The sequence below is a fragment of the Octodon degus genome, unplaced genomic scaffold (genome assembly GCF_000260255.1).
Source record: "Octodon degus isolate 3935 unplaced genomic scaffold, OctDeg1.0 scaffold00293, whole genome shotgun sequence".
NCBI classification, from domain to species: domain Eukaryota; kingdom Metazoa; phylum Chordata; class Mammalia; order Rodentia; family Octodontidae; genus Octodon; species Octodon degus.
In genome coordinates, this window is record NW_004524869.1 from 943,900 (window position 1) to 965,963 (window position 22,064).

At 38.9% G+C, this 22,064-nt stretch overlaps 1 protein-coding gene across 2 annotated transcripts; it reads right to left on the bottom strand.

The window, feature by feature from the left end:
* Positions 1-260: 260 nt before the first annotated feature.
* Positions 261-18,159, bottom strand: C1qtnf3 (C1q and TNF related 3). Of its 2 annotated transcripts, none has more exons than XM_004647193.2 (6): positions 17,717-18,159; positions 12,323-12,434; positions 9,007-9,161; positions 7,605-7,734; positions 5,374-5,473; positions 261-1,910 (listed from the first exon to the last, which is right to left on the bottom strand). In XM_004647193.2, the coding sequence occupies exons 1-6, from the start codon at positions 18,017-18,019 to the stop codon at positions 1,751-1,753; spliced, it is 960 nt and encodes a 319-aa protein (XP_004647250.1). In that variant the 5' UTR covers positions 18,020-18,159; the 3' UTR covers positions 261-1,750. The 2 variants fall into 2 exon arrangements, with proteins under 2 accessions (XP_004647250.1, XP_004647251.1); XM_004647194.2 differs by having other exon boundaries at positions 17,936-18,117.
* Positions 18,160-22,064: the final 3,905 nt, after the last annotated feature.

Here is a 22,064-nt window from a genome sequence, read left to right on the forward strand (position 1 = left end):
TTCAGCCTCTAGCTATAGGTGGATAAAAGGAAATCTGTGGTCTAAAGCCCTAGGTGAAAATTCAAGTTCTGATAACAAATGAAATAAGGGCTCATTGCTTTAAAGGTAAATCATTACATAGAATATCAAGTAGACATTTCCCTACTGATTTTAAATACGGTATAATAGTAAAGTAAATATATATTGCAATTATACTTTCCTCTTTTAAACCTTATTGTGGGTTCTGTTTTCAGAATTTATGGCACATTCTTAACAATATTCTTTTGGTGGCAAATTTAATCCTTTGGAGATAGATTTTGCTATGCAAGTTAGGCAAAAGCCAAATGGCATCTCCTAAAACACCTGTTATTCCAAAACTTCTCTGCGAACATCACTGAATGATTATAATCCAGGAAGTCCTATTAAAAGAATGTGGCAGAGCTTCCCCCTTAAGGAATGTGGACCTTGTTAGAATAAAGAAAGTCAACATGGCACACTTAGTTCCTATATACACACATGTGGTTCTAGCACAGCTCTGTAACATAGGCTGTATCCAATCCGGCTGTAGTTTGTTAGTAGTTTGTGGCAGCCCAAGGGAGACAGAATCCCAACAAGTATATAAGGGGCAAGAACCCACAGTGCTGGATGCTTGGTCTTTAGATGCCAGACTACTGGGTCCATGTTGCTATGCACAGAGCTACTTCCTACAAAAAAAAAGCCTTCGTGTCCCATCTCTGTGAAGAATCCTGCAATAATATAATTTTTCACTAAATACAATGTAAAGATATTTTCATGTATGTCTCTCAAATGGAATGTTTATATATTTTATGTGCATTATTTTTGGCAGCATACAATGAAGATGACAGTCCCTTCAATGTGACATAATATTATAAAACATAAATACATTGGAGTAATTTTCAAATTAATAGAAAAGAATATAACGTCTTATATTCTAAGTTTACTTTACCCAGTTCTGCAACTCAGGACCAATAAAAAGCTGCTATAATTCAAGGAGTGTAATTGAAAAAAAAAATCGATGTGATAAATCAGTTCTGATAAACCCAATTCTATATTGTGAGAAAAATCTGTTTCTAAAAGTGGAAGTCATTAGAATCCAAGAATTAGTCACAGATATATCTTTACAAAAATGAGCTAATTATTTTGAACATTAAAAATACTTTTACTATCTAAAAGCTATTTGGAATTACTTTTTAAAAATCAACTACTAAAAAATGAACAACACTTTATTTTGTGAATATTGACCCACTGGATCAAATTGTTACTTCCCAGTCCAGGCTGTGCATGTGTTTCTAGTGCCTGGGTCCTGTAAGCACCCATATGTTTGCCCCTGCCCCAACATAACTGCTACATCTTATTCTTTGCAATATTATAAAGGATAATGAACTCAAAATTTCAGGGGCTCCTCAAAGCAGACATCACAAATAACACCAACATTCCTGAAGTCATGCCTTTGATGGAAACAATTAATTGTAACCTGCATCAAGGAACAGTTCTAATTTAGCTACCTAGGGAAGAGTGACAAAGGATTAGGTATATTTGTTAAGACCATCTGGGAAGACAATATTGTGATTTATTTATCTGAGCCCCTGAGTAATCCAACATTACTGATGGACTTGCAGCATGATCAGTGTACCTAATAATTGTTTTTGTAAATACAGGTTGTCAAGCTCTTAACATGATATGTGCCTTGAGTTATAGCAGAACCAACTCAGCTGCAAGTCCTCAAAGTGGAGCCATTGTATTCATCTGTTTACTTGGTTTCAAAGAGCAGGAAGCCTGCAAAGGTAGAGAAGCGCTGGTGGTCCCCATGTAGGGCACCGTTGCCCATCCTCAGCCAAACCTCATCCCCCTTGGCGAGCTTCAGCACTGCATGGTTACTGGATGTATCTGACTTTCCCTTTGTTTCATAGCTGAAAAGAAAAAGGCACAAAGCTACTTAATCTATTTATAGCACACAGCCAACTTTTCATCAGAATCTACCTTTTCTTTTATGTGCTTAGGTACAGTCATGTGACAGGTTCTCTAAAATGGCATCTGGGCAGAAATGGAAAATGCCACTTGTAGGGTTCACCCATAAAATTCACAAACTCTCCTCCTTGTTTTTCCTTCCTCCTATCAGGAACATTAATAGCAATGAGTCGAATAAACTTGGAAGCCATATGTAAAAATCTGGGTGCTTAATTAAAGGCTACTACAGAGAAGAGAGCTTTCCTAGCCCTGTCCCAGTCTGGAACATCCACCCTAGATTCTCTACTCTGGACTTTTTTACCGGGAGTGAAGTTCTGTGTTTGAGCCATTAAGTTGAGTCTTTGTTGTGACGGTTTGGCCTCCCCTAAAGAATCTGGAATTTGTTACTAAAGGAAGTTAAGCTACCAGAAGCCAAATTCAAACAGGTTGCAGTAACTCATGGTCAGTCAGAGCAGCGTGGAACCAAGTCTGTGAGCTGAAGAGCTGAGCATCTGTGTTCTACTGTGACAAAACGTATAATAACAAGAAGATGTAATGCCCATACTACAGTTAAGGGAAAGTACTAGAGAAATGACTTTTAGCTGTTTTCTCAAGAGATTATTCCAGAGAAGAGCTGCCAGGATTTAAAAGAAAAGTAAATAGAATCTAGAAAGTTGGGGATTAATAAGTTTGAAAAAGCTGCCTTCCTATTCATGTGTTATTTTAAAATACCTTGGGGTAACTACCTGTACATTAAGAGTAAGGCAACAAGAAAAGTAGCACATGCCTGTTATTTCAGCACTCTGTGAGGCTGAGGCAGGAAGATTCCAAATTCAAGCCCAGCCTGAGAAATTTATTGACTTAGCAAGTCCTTGTATCAAAACAACAGGAAAGGATACTGGGCGTGTATCTTAGTTCAATCCCCAGTGTGTGTGTGGTGGGGGCAGGAGGCTGTACAGAGTAAGATTGACTTCCAAAAGTCATTGGTAGCAATCACAGCATAAGCCTCCCACATTATTGCCAAGGACACAACCTGCACTACAAATGACTTAGGATGTTTGACTTAGATCACAAATTTGAAACAGGAGAAAGTAATCTATGAAAGTCATGAGAAAGGCTGCTCGTGTATTAGGTATAGCCATGGATACAAACAGAAGAAGACCCTCCCAGGGAGAACAGGATTGTGGATAAAGAAAAGGACTGTTCATTACCCACCAGATCTAAGTTTTGAGCTTGATGTGCAAATGCAGCTTGGGTATCTCCCACGGCAGATGGGGAGCTGTGCTTTCTAATGTAGGAAGAAGCACTCAGCCAATATTTAGAAGTCAGAGGGCCAGAGAAGGCCCGCTTTTCGGTAGCATCCAGTCTCCTCCTCCATGAGAAGCTGCGTGGGGTTTCCTCTTTGCTTTACATGGATTTGTAATGCTAGGTATAGTGTGATTCATTTCCCTAAATATAATATCTGATGCATAAAAAATACCAGAAGCTTCTTGTACTTCTTTTGACTCCAGGCGTGATGATAACCAGAAGGAATTTATTGTAAGTCTGTGTTATTAGTGGCAGCGTTGCTTTCATCACCTGAGTCTCTCAAACTCTAGGAGGAAAACCCTCCTGCTGACCTCTTCACTGTCCTCTAACCTTCCTGCCACTCTTCTTCTCACCCTGGGCTCTTACCCTGCATTGGTTAAAAAATATATAATTCTATCATGTTTGAACCACTGTATTCTGATCTCTTACACAGTTTCATCTATAATAACTTGTCTTTTCCTCAAATAGAGGCCAGGTTCCAGAAGATAGCAATTATAAAGATGGTAGAGCTCTTAGGTAGGGTTTGGTTAGAAACCTGGCCCCTTTAGGAAATATAAAAAAAAAAAAATAGCCTGTGGTTTTGAGATCTGTTTCTGGCAGGCAGCCCTATCCCTTCTAGTGCAGATTTCCATGCCTTCCCAAATCCTCCTTTTAGCCCATAAGACCAAGCCCCTAACAACAGGCCCAATATCTAATCAGCCTAGTGTCAACCCTTAGAGGGGGTGGATACGGGACCCCCAGGCCCCAGAGTCTGTGGTGACTCAGCTCTGAGTGCCCCCATTCCTCCCGGGAGTGGCTTTGTATTGCTTCTTGCAATGCCTGCAATAAAGTTTGTGGTTTACGCTGCTCTTCTCTGACTCATCTACCTTCATTGGAGAGATACAGCCCAGTGAGGGTGGACCTGGTGATTCCCAGACCCCATGCCCATCAGATTTAATGTAATGATCACAAATCATTAAGAATAACAGGGAAAGGCTGGGGAGATAGCTCAGTGGCTTAAGCCCCTGCCTGGCAAGTGCAAGGTCCTGAGCTTGATCTCTGGTAAAAAAAAAAAAAAGGAAAATGTAACAAACAGCCACAGAGTTCTTCATGGACATCTTATGGTTAGGCAGGAAAGCAGGGTGTGGCAAAGCTGTTGATGGAGTTAGCCTAATCGGGTTCCATGACACAGGCATAAAATGATTCCCAAGCCCTGCATGTGAACTTTTCTGTTCCTTCGTGTGAGTTCCCACAGTGTGTGAAGGAAATAAAATGACATAGACCATGCAGGACGAGCCCATGACTGGGGCTTTCCTCCCTGTAGTCTGCTCTCTGTCCTCCTGCATGTACTTCCATTTTGGGTCTTACTCTTTATATTTTCTCTTTCTTACTCAGCCTGTTTGCTCTACAGAGCTCTGCAGAGTCTCCCTTACCCTTGACCTTCAACTTTTCAAATAAAATTTGTACCATTTTTGCTTGTCTCATACAATTCTTTGTTTAGGTGAAAATGATGTAGAAAACCAAACACAAGCACCCCCAAACCTGTTAATGTTTATTAGGTGGACTATTTCTAGAAGGACACTACCCAATACCAATAGCTGATTTAACTATGGGAAATGTTTTCTCTCTGCCACATCCTACTCTAACATGAAAACAAAGTACACTATTGATTTCTAAATAAATGTTTCCAAGGAGCTCAAGGGCCAGATGTCTAGCATAAGTATCAGAACAGCAGCACAGGTCAGGGCCAGGGAAAGAAAGGGACTAACACAAACAGGTGATGGCAGAGAAGGTACCAAGCCTCAGTCAAAGGGGAGAGGAATAAAGAAAGTAGAAATATAGGAGGGAGAGAAGAAAAAGCTAAGTTAAGAAAGGTGTCCAAGTGATTGTCTTGGGAAGTGAAGCTACCTAACAAGTTCAGGGCTCTAATCAACATGCTGATGCACAATTTCATCTCATTTGTTCCAGCTCATGCATTCATCATAATCTCACATAGGTTGGCAAATGAGGGCTCTAACGGAGCACTGAGGCCGTGTTGTGTGCTGTTGATTGCTACATACTTCCCGTCATTGGATTTTCCTTCCACAAATTACAGCAATATATGTGTCGATGAGACCTGTGATAGAAAAGACCACCCACCTGTACATGCTGAAGACTGTGTTTCCATTGTGCATAAGGTATACATACACTTCCTCAACATCTTCGTGCTTCATCATGCTGAAGGTGAAGAAATATACACCTGAAAAAGGCAAGAATTCGCCCGTGTTTATACTGTACACTGAAGATCACACGAACTTCATACTCTTTTTGTTGATATTCAGTGTACTATGTTGTTTATTCATGGTCTTTATGTGTATAAGTATCCTGTTATCTTAGCTTACCTTCAAGGTGCTCTACATTTTTGTACTGTTCTCAATATGTATCCCAAAAAGATTACCATGTCTTTTAAGAGAGGAATATACCTTGTGTTAGTTCTATTTTCATAGTGGCCCATGACACAGGGCTTGAGGCAAACTCCAACCCATTCGTAAATACTAGTTGACTTATGAAGCCAACTGTGGGACTCATAATGCCAAAACAGAATGCTGTGGATAAACACATGGTGTTCGGTGTCCTCCGACATTGGCCAAGTGTGAAATTATAGTGCATTACTATACTTGCCAAGTGTCAGCCAAAGATAAGGAAATTGCACAATAAATATTGCATAATTCAAAAGAAATAGTTCTACCAGGCGTGGTGGAATCTGCCTGTAATTTCAGCACTTGGTAAACTGAGCCAGGAAGATGGGGAGACTCTGTCTCAAAAGAAAGGAAGAAAGAAAGAAAGAAAGAAAGAAAGAAAGAAAGAAAGAAAGAAAGAAAGAAAGAAAGAAAGAGAGAGAGAGAGAGAAAGAAGGAAGGAAGGAAAGGAAAGGAAAAGGAAGAAAGAAAAGAAAATTTCATTCTAGTAATTTCTAATGTTCATTATAAATCTGTGAACTTTAGTAAATAGATCCAACTTCAACATAGCAACACCGTCGTGTCTGGGCATTACTAATATTTAAAAGACTAATGTTTAAAAAGATGTGTGTTTTCTTATAAGAGTTTAAGGCTCTTAAGGGAAAACAATTTAACATGACTTAATATCCTCTGAATGTCAGCACAAAAATTCTTTTATTGAATATGAATTCCTCAGCAGACAGACAAGCTAAAAGGAAAATTTCTCTTTTACAAATGACCTTGGATTTCAGAATGTGTTTTGGAAAGTTGAAAGAATGTAAATCATCGAGCTTTTTTGATTTCCATGTTACAATTTAAAACTAATGACCTTGCAAGAGAAAATCCCAGAAACAAATAAAAAAGAAGAGGAAAAAGCACTGAAGTCTGAATTTTTCCAAAGATGTGATTAAGTGAGAGAGAAATCACATTGGTCCATCTGATTCTGACGGAAACTGAACCAAATAAAAGGATGCTTATGCTTTAATGCTAGAAATATATATTAAATTTGCTAGAAAATGTTATAAAAGTTTGCCCATTTGTATTTGTAGAAATTGGCCTACAGAGGAAAAGTAAATCCAGATATTAAAGGATGTGAAGAATGTAATTTTTGTGTGTGTTGAGGTTTTTATAAGATTTCATAACACACACACAGGTACACACAAGATAATTTTCCATACCTCAGCAAGATAAAGTTAGAATCAAAATGACAGAGAAATATGTTTTACTTAAAAAATGATGAAAGCTATGAAAAATAGGTGTCAGAACAGTTTTAAAAGATCAGGCTAAGAAACCAGATGGTGAATCAATTAGATCCCTACAATTGGAAATGCAGAACTGAATGGTGTACTTTACCTACACAGGCTTTCCTTGGCATGGGAAGCTAAGGCAATGAAAGCCCATATGTTTGCATTGTGGCTTCCTGGTCTTTGTGCTGCTGTAAAACTGTAAAGCTCAGTGTTCTCTGTCTCATCATTGTCAATGTGGGAAAAGATGGAATAGTTGTTCTACAATGTATTGATCAGGTTTATACAGAAAACTGGGGGAGCCTATTGATTGCTATTGTGGTCACATTAATGTCAAGACAGTTCTAAAATACTGAATCTTTAGGTTGAAACGGTAAAGACACTGTACGCAACAGAAGCACTCACTGGGCATTGTAGGCCCTTAGACGATTTGTGTCCTAGACAGTTTCTGCTCTCCTTTCCTCCCTTCCACTTCCTCCCAGTCGCCTTTCCATTCTTCCCTTCCTTCCATTTTTCCTTCTTCCCTTTCTCCTTTGCAACCTTTCCTTTATTATTCTTCTCCCTCCTCTTCTTTCTCTCTCTGCCTGCTTGCTTCTCTCTCCTTTGACTGTTAGGTTGATTCAATCACTCATTTATTTTTACATCTCACCTGATACAGGGGCCCCAAATCTGCCAGTCATGACATCAAAAAAGTTTCCAATGTTGGTCTCAACACTGCTGAAGATAATTCCACTGTTCTGATTGCTGAAGTGAGTTGCCAAAGAAGCCATGAATGCAATCTAAGGAAGAAGTTGATGCTCAATAAGTAATTTATCTTAAGGTAATAAAGTTTTTATACAAGTTTTATTGGGACATCATTTGTAATAGAAAGATTGGAAATAACTTAAACATGGGGAAAGAAGGAAATTACAAACTTCTCAAATATTTTCTAAGATTTTTATATCATGAACACATTAGAATATCAATATATATTAATAGTTCTGAACATATCTTGCAAAGAATATTAGTCTTCTGAAACACTTTTAGAAGTATTAAAACTCTGTTGCTAAATATTACTGGAACAACCAAAATTTTCTAGTTTACTCTATCTTTTCATCAGAAAAACAGGAGATGAGTTTATATTTTAGGTCACCTTGTACTGTATTTGGACCTAATATGGAGTTGGATTTTAGTCTGTGAGTTTTAGTCTTCCCTAAAAATTATTTTAAAACTCTCTTTTTCAAGCAATGGCCATGACTCATCCACATGACTGACACTGACAAAGGATCTACAAACTGCGGTACAGGGTTTCAGGATAAATCCTGAGGGGACTTGACTGACCTTGTCAGACACAAAAGTTACATTTCTTGTTATATAGGTCTTGCATTATCTTGGTCTTAACCATCCAGCAGAAAAGTATAAAAATGAGGTATAAAAAGTAAACCCATATTAATATGCTGAGCTGTAACAGGCTCAAGTCAACAACTTCTGATATTGCCAGTCCTACGGATAATCCACTACTATTATGGACTACTGGACTATATTGGATTATTTTGCTGAATTCACACACCTACAATACTTAAATGGCAATGGAATGCCCTTCTCTGACAAAACTAAGCAAAAAATGGTAATATAAATGAAGGACCATTTTGTATCTGTATATTCAAAATTGTTAGGATAGATATGCAGCTACTTTCTCTTAATTCAATGAATAGAAAGAGTTGTTCTAATAGTGTTTGTGGACAGGACATCATATCTGCATCTTGTACTATGAGTCACCACTGAGAAGACAACAATATGCAGTGTATTAATTATTGAAACTGTCCTACTAATCGCTTTTAAAACTGTCTCATTGCTATTTGTTTCTCAATAAAATTATTTTTTAAAAAAACCTCTCTTTTGCTACAGGATAGGCCTTACACAAACATCCTGCGATTAAGAGAAACAAATTAAGACTCAGATTTACTAAACATTACTGAGGCTTGAAGAATGTAAGCCTTCTGACTCTTAATTCCTTCCTAGTAGTCCAGCAGATTTAGAGATCACCTATGGGTGTGGACAGGACAATTTACCTGCAGCTCTGGAGGAATCCCTGGGTAGCCCTTCTCTCCTTTGGGGCCATGCTGCCCCCGTTCCCCTCGAGGACCCAGGTCACCTTTGTCTCCTTTCTCACCTTTGGCCCCTTCATGGCCAGTGGCTCCATTATTTCCATTGTTTCCATGGTTTCCTTAATAAATAACCAGACATGATTACATGAGAAAATCCAGTCACAGTTATTTATCATCAATTTTTAAACCAACACAGTCACTTTTGTTTAAAATGTCCCAGTTAAATCAGAAAAGAGAACCATTTGAGTTCATCACAAATACAGCCAAGGAGCATTATCAAAGTGGCAGTTTGTTTTATAAAAGTGAGTTTTGGAAGTAGCTTAGATATCCTGAGCCCCCAAAACTTGCTCTATAAAGTAAGACTTGGATGAAAAATTGTGTGAAAGGCTGATCATTGCCTATTATTTAACGTAGCAAAGATTAGAAACTATTAAAATAGCCACCAATACTGAAAAGGCTACAAATAGCGTATGATAGTAGATGAATATAACACTGAAGAAGGAGTGGTATAGTGATAGGCATGGTATTTTAACATCAAAAACATAAATAAATCCTGAGGACAACCCACTCGGGCCCCCCTCCTGTCCCTCTCTCAGACAGGAGCTTTCTTTCCCTCAATAAATATATTCTGCTCATAACCTCAAAAATATATAAATAAATAAGGATAACAATACTATTTTGTTGAAAACAATATGTATGTATAATGTCTACAGAAAAAAGACTAGAAAAATTGCACTAAAATATTTAGAGTTTTTTTTCCCTAAATGGATGAAACAAGTGACTTTCTATTATTCTATATAATTTTCTGTTCCTCTGAAGTTTTCTACTAAGGATATGTATCATTTTTATAACTGGGGTAAAGTAAACTGATTAAAAAGTCATACTAATTTGAAAGTAAAAGTTTGATAACAATTTCAATGCCTCACTTTCCTACAAAGAGACTATTTCTGTATCTCTTTCTTATTTTTATGTTTTCTGAATTCTATTCTTTTGCGTTTTACTTCATGCACTACTTGTCAAGCATGATATCAGCCTAGCAATCCTGTCAAATAGATGAACTTCATTTGCAGGTTAATGTGGTTAGTGACAAAGTCAATTCATGCTGGGAAATATTTAACCAAGGCACCCTGTTCTGTAACCTCAGAGATGACTTCAGAAGAATCTGAATCTTCCCTAGTCCACATCACTTCCCCCCTGGGAGGCTGCCCTTGATGGGCAATGACATCGGTCCCATGCCAGTAATCATGATTTTAAGTCTAAGGAAGGAATTTTCTATGAGAAATTTGGATTCACATGAGAAGCAATAAAAAAGTATAAAAAGTTGAACCACTTTTGATAAACATTAACTTCAGTGGGGATAAATATGTGACAAACAAGTAGACTTTAACCAAGCAATGAGAGAAGTTTTATCTCTTGGGAGTGACCTAAGGAGAAAGACAAGTAAACCCTTGATAGTTTGGGAGTCAAAGGATAGAGAAGACTAGGCACACCCTTTCTACAACCCAGTGCACTAGCTATTTTCCAGAAGGCTTCCAAACCTGAGACCAGAGAAGTGTGGTGTACATGGCTGTGCTATTGGTCTAGAGACTCAATGTGGCTCTGAGCATGTCTGTGCCTTTTGGTGGTGTTGGAGCTCAGATACGTTTCCATGAAGCCAAATGAGGCATGGAAATCAGCTGAGCAACCACTGATAGTGAAGGTGGAGGGCTTAGCTGGACTTTGAATCACAACGAAGGGACCACAGTTCACCATAAAGATGACTGTAATCCAAACCAGTAAACTTTCCTCTCTTCCTGCCTCTATTTCATAAATCTCCTGAAAGTCAGATATCATAGACTGTGTAAAGCACATTGTGGCAGAAAGACTGGCTGCTGTGGATTAGACTGATGTCCCAGAGGGCCAAGTATGGTACTATCTGGAGATGGTAAAAACCTGATGAGTTAGGATCTAGTGTGAGGTCATAGGTCACTGGGGACAAACCCCTGAAGAGCTGTAGGGCCCTGGTATCTTCTGCTCTTTCACTGCCAGGCCACCATGAGGTGAGTAGCTTCACTTCCCACCATGATGTGTTGCCCCATGACAGACACAAATGGAATGATACCATTCAGTCGGGGGCTGCAGTCTCTAAACCTATGAGCTACAACAAGCCTTTCTCTTTGTGAGTTATCTCAGATTCCTGCTATGGGAACAGAAAGCTGACTACTGCAGTGGCACCAAGAGTAAGTCCCAGATAAAAGTAATTCTGTGCCCAATATTAGCAAAGATCCTCCCAACCTATGAGTAAGGAACCCATGGTGCTTGGAGCCTTTTAGATACTTTGAATAGAGAACTAACACTATGGAGTATATAGTGTTCCACCTGAGCTGGCCTAATAAATTCAAGTCTCCTGCCCAACTCTCTTTCTTTTGAGATTTATTTTTTTAATTTTTTATTTTAATGAGAAATAGTAATGAGACAGTTTCAAAACAGGTTACTGGGACAGTTACCATAATTAGTACATTGCATATCACTGTTTTCGTAGTAATTATTCATAGTATGAGATGCAGACATGATCTCTTGTCCAAATCTTTTGGAATTTCTATGCATACCCTTTGCGCACACATAAATGATCCCAAATTAGTTAGGATTTCCCTTGGCTCCTGTTCTGGGGGGTTTGTTTTGTTCTTCTTTTTTCATTCTTTATTTCTATTAGTACATGTTTGCAGTATACAATGATTAAAGCATCTCAATTCTTTTTTCATTTATTACTCCTCCCTTCCCTCTTCCCTCTATGTCCTGATCCCTTCCCACAGGAAAAGGATATATATCTCCTGACTGTCTATTATCTATCATTTATTTTGCTTTGTATTTATATTTTGAATTCTCATATAAGAGAAACGATGAAATAGTTGAGATTATGTGTCAAATTTATTCACATTTTAGGCTTAGGGTGCCTCCATTTCTCTATAAGCGCCTCACGTTTATCCTTCTTTATGGACAGTATTATAACACTGTATAATTACCACATTTTCTTTAGCCATCTGTTGATATGAAGACATTCCCAAGAATTAGCTACTATGAATTGCACTGCTACACATATGGGTATGCATGCAGCACTGTAGTATCAAGTCTTAAATCTTTCAGAAAGGCACTTGGAAGGAGAATAGCTGGGTCAAATGGAATGTTAGTTTTTTGAAGACTTTCCGTACTGTTTTCCATAATGGTCCTACCAGTTTACATTCACACCACCAGTGTCTGTAATTAGACTGGTCGTGTATCTTTGCATCTCTATGATCCTTACCTGGAATGCCTGGAGGGCCCGGAGGTCCAGGGGGTCCTTGATAGCCACGGAAGCCGTAGTCTCCATGACAGCATTTGCTGCAGTCTGGGGGCAGGCCTCCAGTTGGTGGAGACTTAAAAAAGAGAAGTTCAAAAGACAGGCATATGTGAGCAATCAGGAATTTTTACTTTTCTTTTGGACTTGCCCTTTAAGTAAGTTTAACTTCAGCAAATTCACAACTACATCAGAAAAGAAAGAAAGAGAGAAAAAAATCTAAAGAACATTTTTCAAATTTGCATTCTGTTTGTCATTTATACCTATCAATAATTATAATTAACATATTCAGAAAGTGCACCAGTAGGACAAAACCTAGGACAACTCTTTCATTGCTTTGAAATGCATAGGTCTTTCTAAAATAATTCAAATGCATATATGTCCAGTCTTATGAATCTGTTAATCTGAGCAACAAATTTTACAATAAAAATAGATAATATATCAACCATTGTTAACCAGCTATTCTTGTTCTGAAAATCTGTAACATACGTATGGTTGTGTTACTCCATTTCTGTCATTGCTTCTCTTCTTTGTTCTTACTTTAGCTTTTGCTCTTCAAAATAAAATAAAATTATAAAAAATTAAAAAAAAATTAAAAAAGAAATGACAGTCTGGGTGTGGGCTGGGAGTACTGAAGGTGCGGGGCCCAAGAAGCAGGTGAAATATGTGGATGAGCTGAGGGAAGACAGTAGGAAGCCCGCGGAATGGTATACACTCTGGATGCTATGAGAATTGGACTGGGAAGAGGGAGCAGAACTTCTAGGAAGTACTTTCCTGCGGCTGCTGCATAAGACAGCAAACCAGAAACTCCTTCAGAACTGGACTTCCTTCAGAACTTCTTTTTACAGTACATGGTAGTGTCTGATGTAATAAAATTGAACAGATCCTCAAATTACAAAAGCAGTTCCTTCAAACAAGCTAGTAAGCACCATGTTTCTGATACTGACTTAAGCTGTGGATTAAGAGTATTTAGAACCTCTAAATTAGAACACTGCCTTGTCAAATAACCATAGTGCTCTTATAATGCCTTAGGAAACTAAAGAAATAAAGTACTCTTTAGACCAGTGCATTCACATATCTATTTAAGTTGTGACAAATAGGAAATTATATATAGTTGCCATACACAATATGTCGTTTTGGAATTTGTGTATATTTTTGTATATACTATGGCTAAATTGTGCAAATTAATATATTCACTACCTCACATACTTTTTCTTGTGATGTTCATATTGAAAATCTATTCCCTTAGAAATTTTAAAGAATGTAAAGCATTATTATTAACTATGTGTCCAGTATATTTTTAATTATTTATATCTTGAAACAACTTTAACTTTTTTATAAGTACTTAGTATGATGTGCTTTATATATTCTGCTTCAAAATTTAAAGTGATTATATGCTATTTGAACCAATCTTTAAGGAACACTAAATTCAAACTCATTATGCTCCACTACGACACAAAGTAAAATGCTGGCGTATGCAAAAATGCATTTCTAAAATGTGTGCTTCGATGAAGGAACTCGAGCTCTAGCGAAAGCTGACGGGAAGGAGAGTCAGAGTGGCTTATGAAAATCGCACTCTGATCTAACTTGGCAACCTATCCTCAATTATGTCATGCAAAATGCTTTTGGAAACTTTTCTGGACACTAAATCTGATTCAGTGGTCTTTTGAAAATAGCATGCTATTGCAAAGGAACTAATTTTAAAAAGAAAGGGAAGGATGGAGGGAGAAGGGAGGGGAAAAGAGAGACAGGAAAGAGGGCGGAAAGGAGGAGGCAAGGTAAAATACAAAAGTGCAGTTTTCTTCATTACTAGCAAGCTAGGTGAAAACTTCTTATTGCTGCACATTGAGACTTCATGTTTCTTTGTTCGTTTGAGCAAAAGAGGGCTTCTTCCCTTTGCATTCTTCTTCTTCCACTCACGCTGTCCACAAAGCTACTATAGAAAAGCACAGAGCAACCTGCAGTCCAAGCATTCTCCCAGCACAGCTCAGAACCCAAGAGGTGCAGGGTCAGAGGCTCCAGGTGGACCTCAGTTCTCACCGTGTCTTGATCCTACTACACCAAACTCAGGACAGATATAGAGGGTGAAGCCCACTTTTTTTAATTTTAAAGAGAGGAAAAAAAACCCAAATAATAAAAAATACAGAATTTTAAAACAAGATGATAAAAACTAACAATAGTTATTATATGGAATGTTTTCATCTTCAAAGTAGTTGCTCAGATTACCTGATATATGCAGGCAAAATTGGTCAAACTATATAAACACCAACTGTTCCTTTCAACGAACTAATAGAAATTAGTAATACAAGTATCTTGATTACCGTGTGTGTGTGTGTGTGTGTGTGTGTGTGTGTGTGTTGCTCCTTCCTTCTTTTCTCCTTTTCCTCACCCCAGTTGTCAAACTGGTCCATAGAGGAAAAAAAGATCAACTAAAGTCAATTGGGCTAAGACAGGGATTTTTGGAACACTTAGAAAGTAAATACACCATGGCATCACCCCACCTTCCAATCCAAGATGCAATCTGAAAAGTATGTCTCCTGAATTTTGTGGTAGGGTTTTTCAAATGTGAAATACAGCATTATACCACAAAGCTTTGGCAATGATAGACTTGGAATCAAAGATAGAAGGGGAAGAGGGAAAATCCTGACACAGAACTTTTTATGTGAGAACGGAATAAAAAGACTGAGTTGCTTAAGAATGTCAGAATAAACACTGGGATGCAACCAGAATTCCCATCCCAATTCTGCATGACTTTAGAGCAATCATTCTTCCCACACATCAGTTTTCTTCTCTACTATGCTAGAGGAGTGGGCAAGAGTCATGAGTTTTCTTCCTAGTTGTAAGATGCAAACTAAGACACTTAACTTTTTTAATGTTCAGTGTTCAGCACCAGGAGACAGAGTTGCTTATTGTTAGAATGAGCTAGGACTACTGCTGCATGAGTAAACTAACTTTGGGACAGTTCAAGAGCACAAAGCTCCCACCAATGCAGTGAGAGCCTTCTGATTGCTCATAAGTGGGTATGGAGAACCAACCTACGCTCTTTCTCACATGCTTCTTCCTGTGGCCTTGACTTTCAAAGTTGAGTCAAATGGAACAATGCTGGTGAGGCTTTTGATGGCCTCCCAACAAGTTGGACAGGATGTGTTGATTCAGAACTTTTGTCTTTGACAAGCGACAAAGTCCTTATATGACATTGATACTATTGCCTTCTTAAGTTTATCATACCTTCCCTAAAATAGGTAGAATGTGTGCACTTAAGGCTTTGTGAAGGAATAGCATGAGGGGAAAGGCTTGTCTCTAAGACCAACTCCATCCATTTTGCAGAGAAGAGCCTGGAGGGGTGTGTGCTGCTATTAAGAAGAAGCTCTGCCATTTCATCTTCAACTCAAAGCAGATGGATGAGAAACAGAAAGAAGGAGAAATGGTGGGAGACAATGAATGTCCAGGAAGGGGGCAGGAGACTGAGAGGAAGAATGACAGAGACTATCGAGAAGAAAATGGCAAAAAAGAGAATATAAATGTGAGCACACCAAATCTCCATCTACACTAATCCACCATAAATTCTTTGCTTTCTTAATACTTAAAAATCTGATTAGCCTTTCTTTTTGTCACATATTTGAAGATCTAACTCAGGAACCAGCACTGCTTTATTTCTCAAGGTCCCTTTGTGTATGCACTGATCGTGCTTAACACAGAGTATATGATCAAACTTAAGCAGTTAAATTAACAAAATATCTCCTTGAAGATGGCTTGGAGCTGAAAGTGTGGATGTGTTCATGTTTTTGGTCCCCATCCTAAAGCTTGGCTCAATGTAGAAGCCCTGGTGATTATTGATAGAGGGACGGATGAAGAGAAAAGGAGAATTAAGATGAAAGAAGAGGGGAGAGAAGGGAAAGAAGAAATAACATAGTATACCCTAAATTGAGTGTGCTTATATCCATTGATAGAGGAGCTATATAAAAGTCTTTCAGAATATGAGACTTTAAATTTCTAGCAAGTTTATTTCAAGTGCCCATAATGAGAAGATGGGAGAAATTATATATATGATTTGTATTTCCTGCTGAGTATTGGCACCCAAATAATAACTGATGACCCCCATGACTGCCTGCTGCTGCCCCTGGGGCCTCACACTGTCATGTCTGGGAAGAAGGACACCTTTCATGGGGATGAAAAGCCTATGTTAAGACTTGGTCAAAAGTTAAAGTGCTTTGGTCACTCAGGAAAAGGTAAATCAGCATTAGTCATTCCTCAGCCAAAAGTCTTTAGACAAAAGATTGAGCTCTGAATGAGACATTCCATTTAAGCATTATTTTTCTAAGCAGCTTCCCCTCAACACAGCCCCACAGAAAGACTGGGAAATGTGCTGTCTGGTCCAGTCAGAAGTCTCAGCTTAGTCCCAGATTTGCTCCTGTGCAGGATCCTGATCTGCACATATAACCAGATAATAAATCCAAACATCTCAATCTGTCATAAGAGTGGTTTAGACTTCAACCATGTGAGCAATTTCTGGACCTATTTAATGCATAAAAGCCATTAGTTCTTGCAGTAACAACTATTGATACAAATATCATACAATTAAAAGGAACTCTTGGTGCCCATCCATCTGATTTCAGCATACTACATGCTTAGATGTAAGTCAAAATTGGTTATTCCTGTTTTTAGTGTTTTAAATTAAGTTGGGCTTTACCCATCTCCAATTTGCTGCACCAAAATATCAATTCTGATACCAGCCTCAAAGAGTTAAAGAAAATTTCCTTAGATGCTGAGCTTATGCCAAGAGACATCAAGTGATAGTATATAATTTGAATTTTCAATATGCAGTCTTTTTTGGCTAAACTCTGATTCTTTCTTTTGAAAAGATGTACACAGGGGCAGTGTAACCTAGAATACAGCAATCAAATAAGACTGGCATGAGTCAGAATAACTTACAATTCAAAAACCATTTGAGCAGTTTTGGCAAATTCAAAGGACAGTTTCTCCCTGCTGAGAAGGAGGAAGGCAGTTTGCTTTAGGATTAGCAAATTATTATCTGTAGTGATGCATTTTGTACATTGGTCAGCAGTCTTTTCTGCTCCAACAGTGTAAGAAAGAAATCAAGATCCAGAGCAACAAAAACGGGCTGCCCAGGTTCCCCTTTCTAATGGGGCAAACTCTGCCACTCTACCCCAACACATCATTGTCAGAAACTGGCAATCACCTTTCTAGCCCAGAGCAACCACAAGCAACTTAGCAAACTTCTGTCAAGTACTGATTCTAGGACTCTTAGTCCAAAAAGCAACAGTAGCAGCAGCAGCAACAACAACAACAACAACAGGCATTCAGCTTTCATAAAAATCCTTAGAAGAGAATTCAGAGTACCTGGCCCCAGAACGGGGTGATCTGGGCTAGATCATCCACCTCTGGGTGCGGTAGCTCATCTGGTCTCAGAGCTCTTAGGTCTGTAGAAGTGTTATTATCCACAGTCCCAGTTTTAGAATGGCTCCGCTCTCTCACTTTCTCCCTCCTGGAGCCGCTACGGCCAGTCTGCTGGTGGCTCTGCACTATTCTCGCCACCACTTTATTAGCTCTTCCGCTCACCTCCATGTATTCATCTTGACACTGGCAAAATGGGAGAAAAAACAAAGCCAGCAGGTGCCAACAGATGAGCTGCCTCGCAAGCATGATCTTCACCAGAGCCCCGGAGCCTCCTTGGGAAGATGATGGGGGCTCCAGGCACCGTGGTCTCCTCAGGCAAATGCCAGCCCTGAAAATGAGAACTGCAGATGGGCTGGGTGGTTTTATACTTTGGTGTGTAATAAATAAGGCTGCAGGCATGCCAGAGTGACAGCAGCCCTGCTCCCCAGGCTGAACAGCCGCCATTCATCACTTTCCCACTCTACAGGCAAGACAGATTTGTATGCACAGCTCCAAGCTGGAGGGGTTCATAAAGGTCACGCTTTGGCACGTTTCTGTTGGAGTGTGAAGAAAACATACACAGCCCACTGGAAACAGAGAGCAAATGTCCAGTGGTTTGCTTTCATGATTAGACATGGAAAGGCTGTGCCTTCGTGGTCTCAAATGCCTTTTGGAAAAACCTACATGTGTACTTGCCAGGAAATTCATGCTTAACTACATCAATTCCATCTGAAATGCAGCAGGGACGCATCTGCGTAAATCCACGGAGCTCTTGCTCTCTAGGTTCACAGACAGCACTCCCCACTTTCACCCACTGAAAACAACTTCCAGATACCAGTACCAGAAGCAAGTTAGTGGCAATAAATACTGAGATAAGTGCAGGTGCAGAGTTTCAGGGTTTAACTAAGGGATTTCCCTAGTCTGGATTTTATTTCCTTTTCCTTTTACAAGTTTGAGTTTACAAAAGTCAAAGTCAATTCAAATTTAATCAAATGCTTCTTGCCAGTTGGAGATATAACCTCCTGCTTTGTGTTGAAAACTGTCACTGCTGCTCTTCTTTTTGACATGTTCTTGATTAAAATCGAAGGGATGGAAATTGTCAGACCAAACACACTCTTCCAAATATGTCAGCGTCCAGAGAATTATTATTTCTTTTATTTCAGTTTCTGTGCTTTTATTAATTTTGCCAAAAAGCAAATGGACATTCCTAATCTCCTTGCAATAAAAACATAAGATAATTTATACAACACTGTTATTAAAAATTGACTCTATTTACATATCACTTCATTTCACTATTACTCATTCACTCACTCAACAAAAGGTTGTTGGAAATCTTCCAGAAACACTGCAGAGACCCTGGGACTCTTAAAAGGATGAGAGGCAAGTATCTGATACTAGATAGACAAAGGCGGCACTGGAAGTAAACCAAAAGCTTGGAGAAGCCAAGGCTGCTCACAAAGAAATAGAGCAGCTGGACAGAGTGACAAAGGAGAGCTGCTCACAGCTGCCCTCTTCACTCAGCCAAGGGCTTGAGAATCAAAACCTACCCCTGACCTGACCCAAACTAGCAAGAGTTCATTTGGTCACTCCTGCCATTTCCCAGCCAGCTGCCTCAAGATCTCCCCTTCACATACAAGGTTGGTGATGAACTGGGAGACATAGGCTGTGAGATAAAACTCCCCAGGTCACAAGTAGGAGCCTGGGGAGTGATGCTTACTCAGAGCAGGTAGCTCTAACCTAGTGGATGGCACCTCCCCATTCCATGAGTGTGTAAAATTTCCTCTCTGGGAATTCTATGAGTTTTGTCATAAGCACTGCTCAAACGTAGGTAGCACATCCAACTGGTATCCAGCACTAACTCTTCTGTAGTATTCCTTACACACAAACACACCTGCTACTGAAGCCATGGAGCACACAAGTGGCTGGAGCTTTGCAGTGAGCCAGAAGGAAGACTCAGAGCAGTGTCTTAATGGGATACCTTCTCAATGGTCTAAGAAAAAATGTTACAGAGCAAAAATTGGCTCTCAAGGCTGGGGAGATAGCTCAGTAAAATAAGTGCTTGCCTGGTAAGCACAAGGGCCTGAGTTCAGTCCCTGGTTCTGAAAAAAAAAAAATTGGCTTGAAAACTGGGCCACCTAATTCACATACTGTGTAGCAATGTCATCTTGTTTTTACTATCAATTATTGGAAACAACACGTACTGTCTAGCTACACATCACCATCTGCTTTTGATTTTCAATCTCAGAAAATTTCCAATTAATGTTTCAACCTTGTCATCCATTCTCATGGTTCTACATCCTAAAGCAAATTAGTGGCTTCTAAACTTACCAGTTCCTGAGTCCCATCCGAGCCCAATTCAGAAAACCTCTAGTGGGGCCAGAGTACCAGAGATCTTTAAGAAGCTCTCTGAGATAATTCTCTTGTACGTGGGGTTAGGAATCACTGACCCATCCTCTCCTTAAATAAAGAATAATAAATGATAATATAATTGATTGGCACTCAACTACATGCCAGTAGAATACTTCTTTGATGTAGCTCACCATCCTTTCAGCAACTTATTATCACCCATATTATAGATGAAGAAATAGGTAATGTGACTTTTCTGATGGAACAATTTGCAAAGGACTTTGTTATGACTTGTGTTTAGCTGTCCCCTGAAAGCCTCTTGTAGTCATAGTAGGGCTTTTTTAGAGGTGGCTGCATCTGAAGTGCATGAAGGTGGAATTGATTCATTGTGCAATGCTTGGATCAAGGGCACTAGGATTAAAGGTACGAATGCAACCTGCCCTAGGTAACCTGAATAAAGAATAAGGGATACAGAGAGCACTGGTTGTCCTTCATTGCTTTGCTATGTTCTGCATGCTATGGACCCCTCTGCAGTGCCCTCTGCCATGTCACCCTGTCTTTGAGCCAGCCTATCATAGTTTGAAACTTCTACAGACTGTGTGCCAAATAAGCCTTTCCCCTTTAAACTTTGGTCGTCTGGGTTTTTGACTCAGCAACAAGAAAAATAACTAAGACAGGCTTATTACAAGTCAGCTTCATCTGTCCTTTAAGTCTTTACTCTCTGTCCTTTTACACAACAGTAAAAGGAGGCCAATCACAGGCTGAGGACCCACAGAGGAGGACAACTTGAACCCATAATATTAAGTGAAATAAATCAGACACACATGCTTAACTATCTTTTCATTTCTTTTATAGGAAAAACCCAAAATATAAATAAAGAACAAAGTGAAAAATAGGTAATAGGAAAAAGAGAGATCTTTTACAGAAGAGGAGGAAACTAAGATATAAAGTGGGGAGGGGAGTATAAGAACATGAAAACAGAATAAAGATATATATGTACATTACATATGCTCCCCAGGAAGAATGTAATCATTATGTATGCATGCCTGTACAAATAAAAAATCAAAAATTTGAAAAAGGAAATAGTTGCCTAGCTTTCAAGAAACCTGTGCAAATAAAGTGCTATGGATAGAATTTTTTACCTGTAAAAGAACTTTGAAATCTGAACCCCTAGTACTTGGGAACATAACATTATTTGGCCACAGAGACTTCATAGATGATTAAGTTAAGAAGAGGTCATTAGTCTGGACCCCACTGTACTATGACTGTGCTTTCATAAAAAGGGAAAATCTGGGCACAATGACATGAACACCTGGAGTGTGTTCATGTGAAAATGAAGGTAGAGATCAGAGTTACGCACTTATGAGCCAAGGAATATAATTGATTGTTGGGGACAAGAAATTCCTTTCTCTAAGCCACCTCATTTGTCGCACTTTGCTGTATGTGGTAGTCTTAGCAAAGAAGCACACTTAATAAAAACTTCAAAAAATTCCCTCGAGATAGAAACAATAACTTTTCACATTTCTGGAGCACAATAACTATGTTTCACCAGCTGTATAACACAATGAAAAATAATATGACACTGGTGTCAATAATAAGGCAGGAGCCCACACAAATGACATAAAAATACTATTTACAGAATAGTAGAAAATTTCCCAAGCATGGGAAAAGCATTTAACATACAATAAGTGAGGCATATAGAATGCCGATTAGCCACAACCAAAATAAATCTATGCAACACTATGAAGGGTACTTAAAGATAGGCTAGACAGAGAGGTGACCAAATTCCAAGAACAACAACCAAAAGAAACCACCAGGCAGAACAAGGAATTAAACAGAAGGGAAAAACAGGGGACCAAGACCAGGAAAATTATGTGACAATGATAAGCAAATACATATTGGTTATAACTGTAAATGTAAATGGCTTCAATTCACCAATCAAAAGAAAGGGAGCAGCAGAGTGCAT

Coding starts and splice junctions, on each gene's coding strand:
- C1qtnf3 (XM_004647193.2), bottom strand. CDS start 18,019: ATGCTTGCGAGGCAGCTCATCTGTTGGCACCTGCTGGCTTTGTTTTTT. Junction 7,735..9,006: donor GGATTCCTCCAGAGCTGCAG/GTAAATTGTCCT, acceptor CTTCTTCCTTAG/ATTGCATTCATGGCTTCTTT. Junction 5,474..7,604: donor ATTTGGGGCCCCTGTATCAG/GTGAGATGTAAA, acceptor TGCCTTTTTCAG/GTGTATATTTCTTCACCTTC.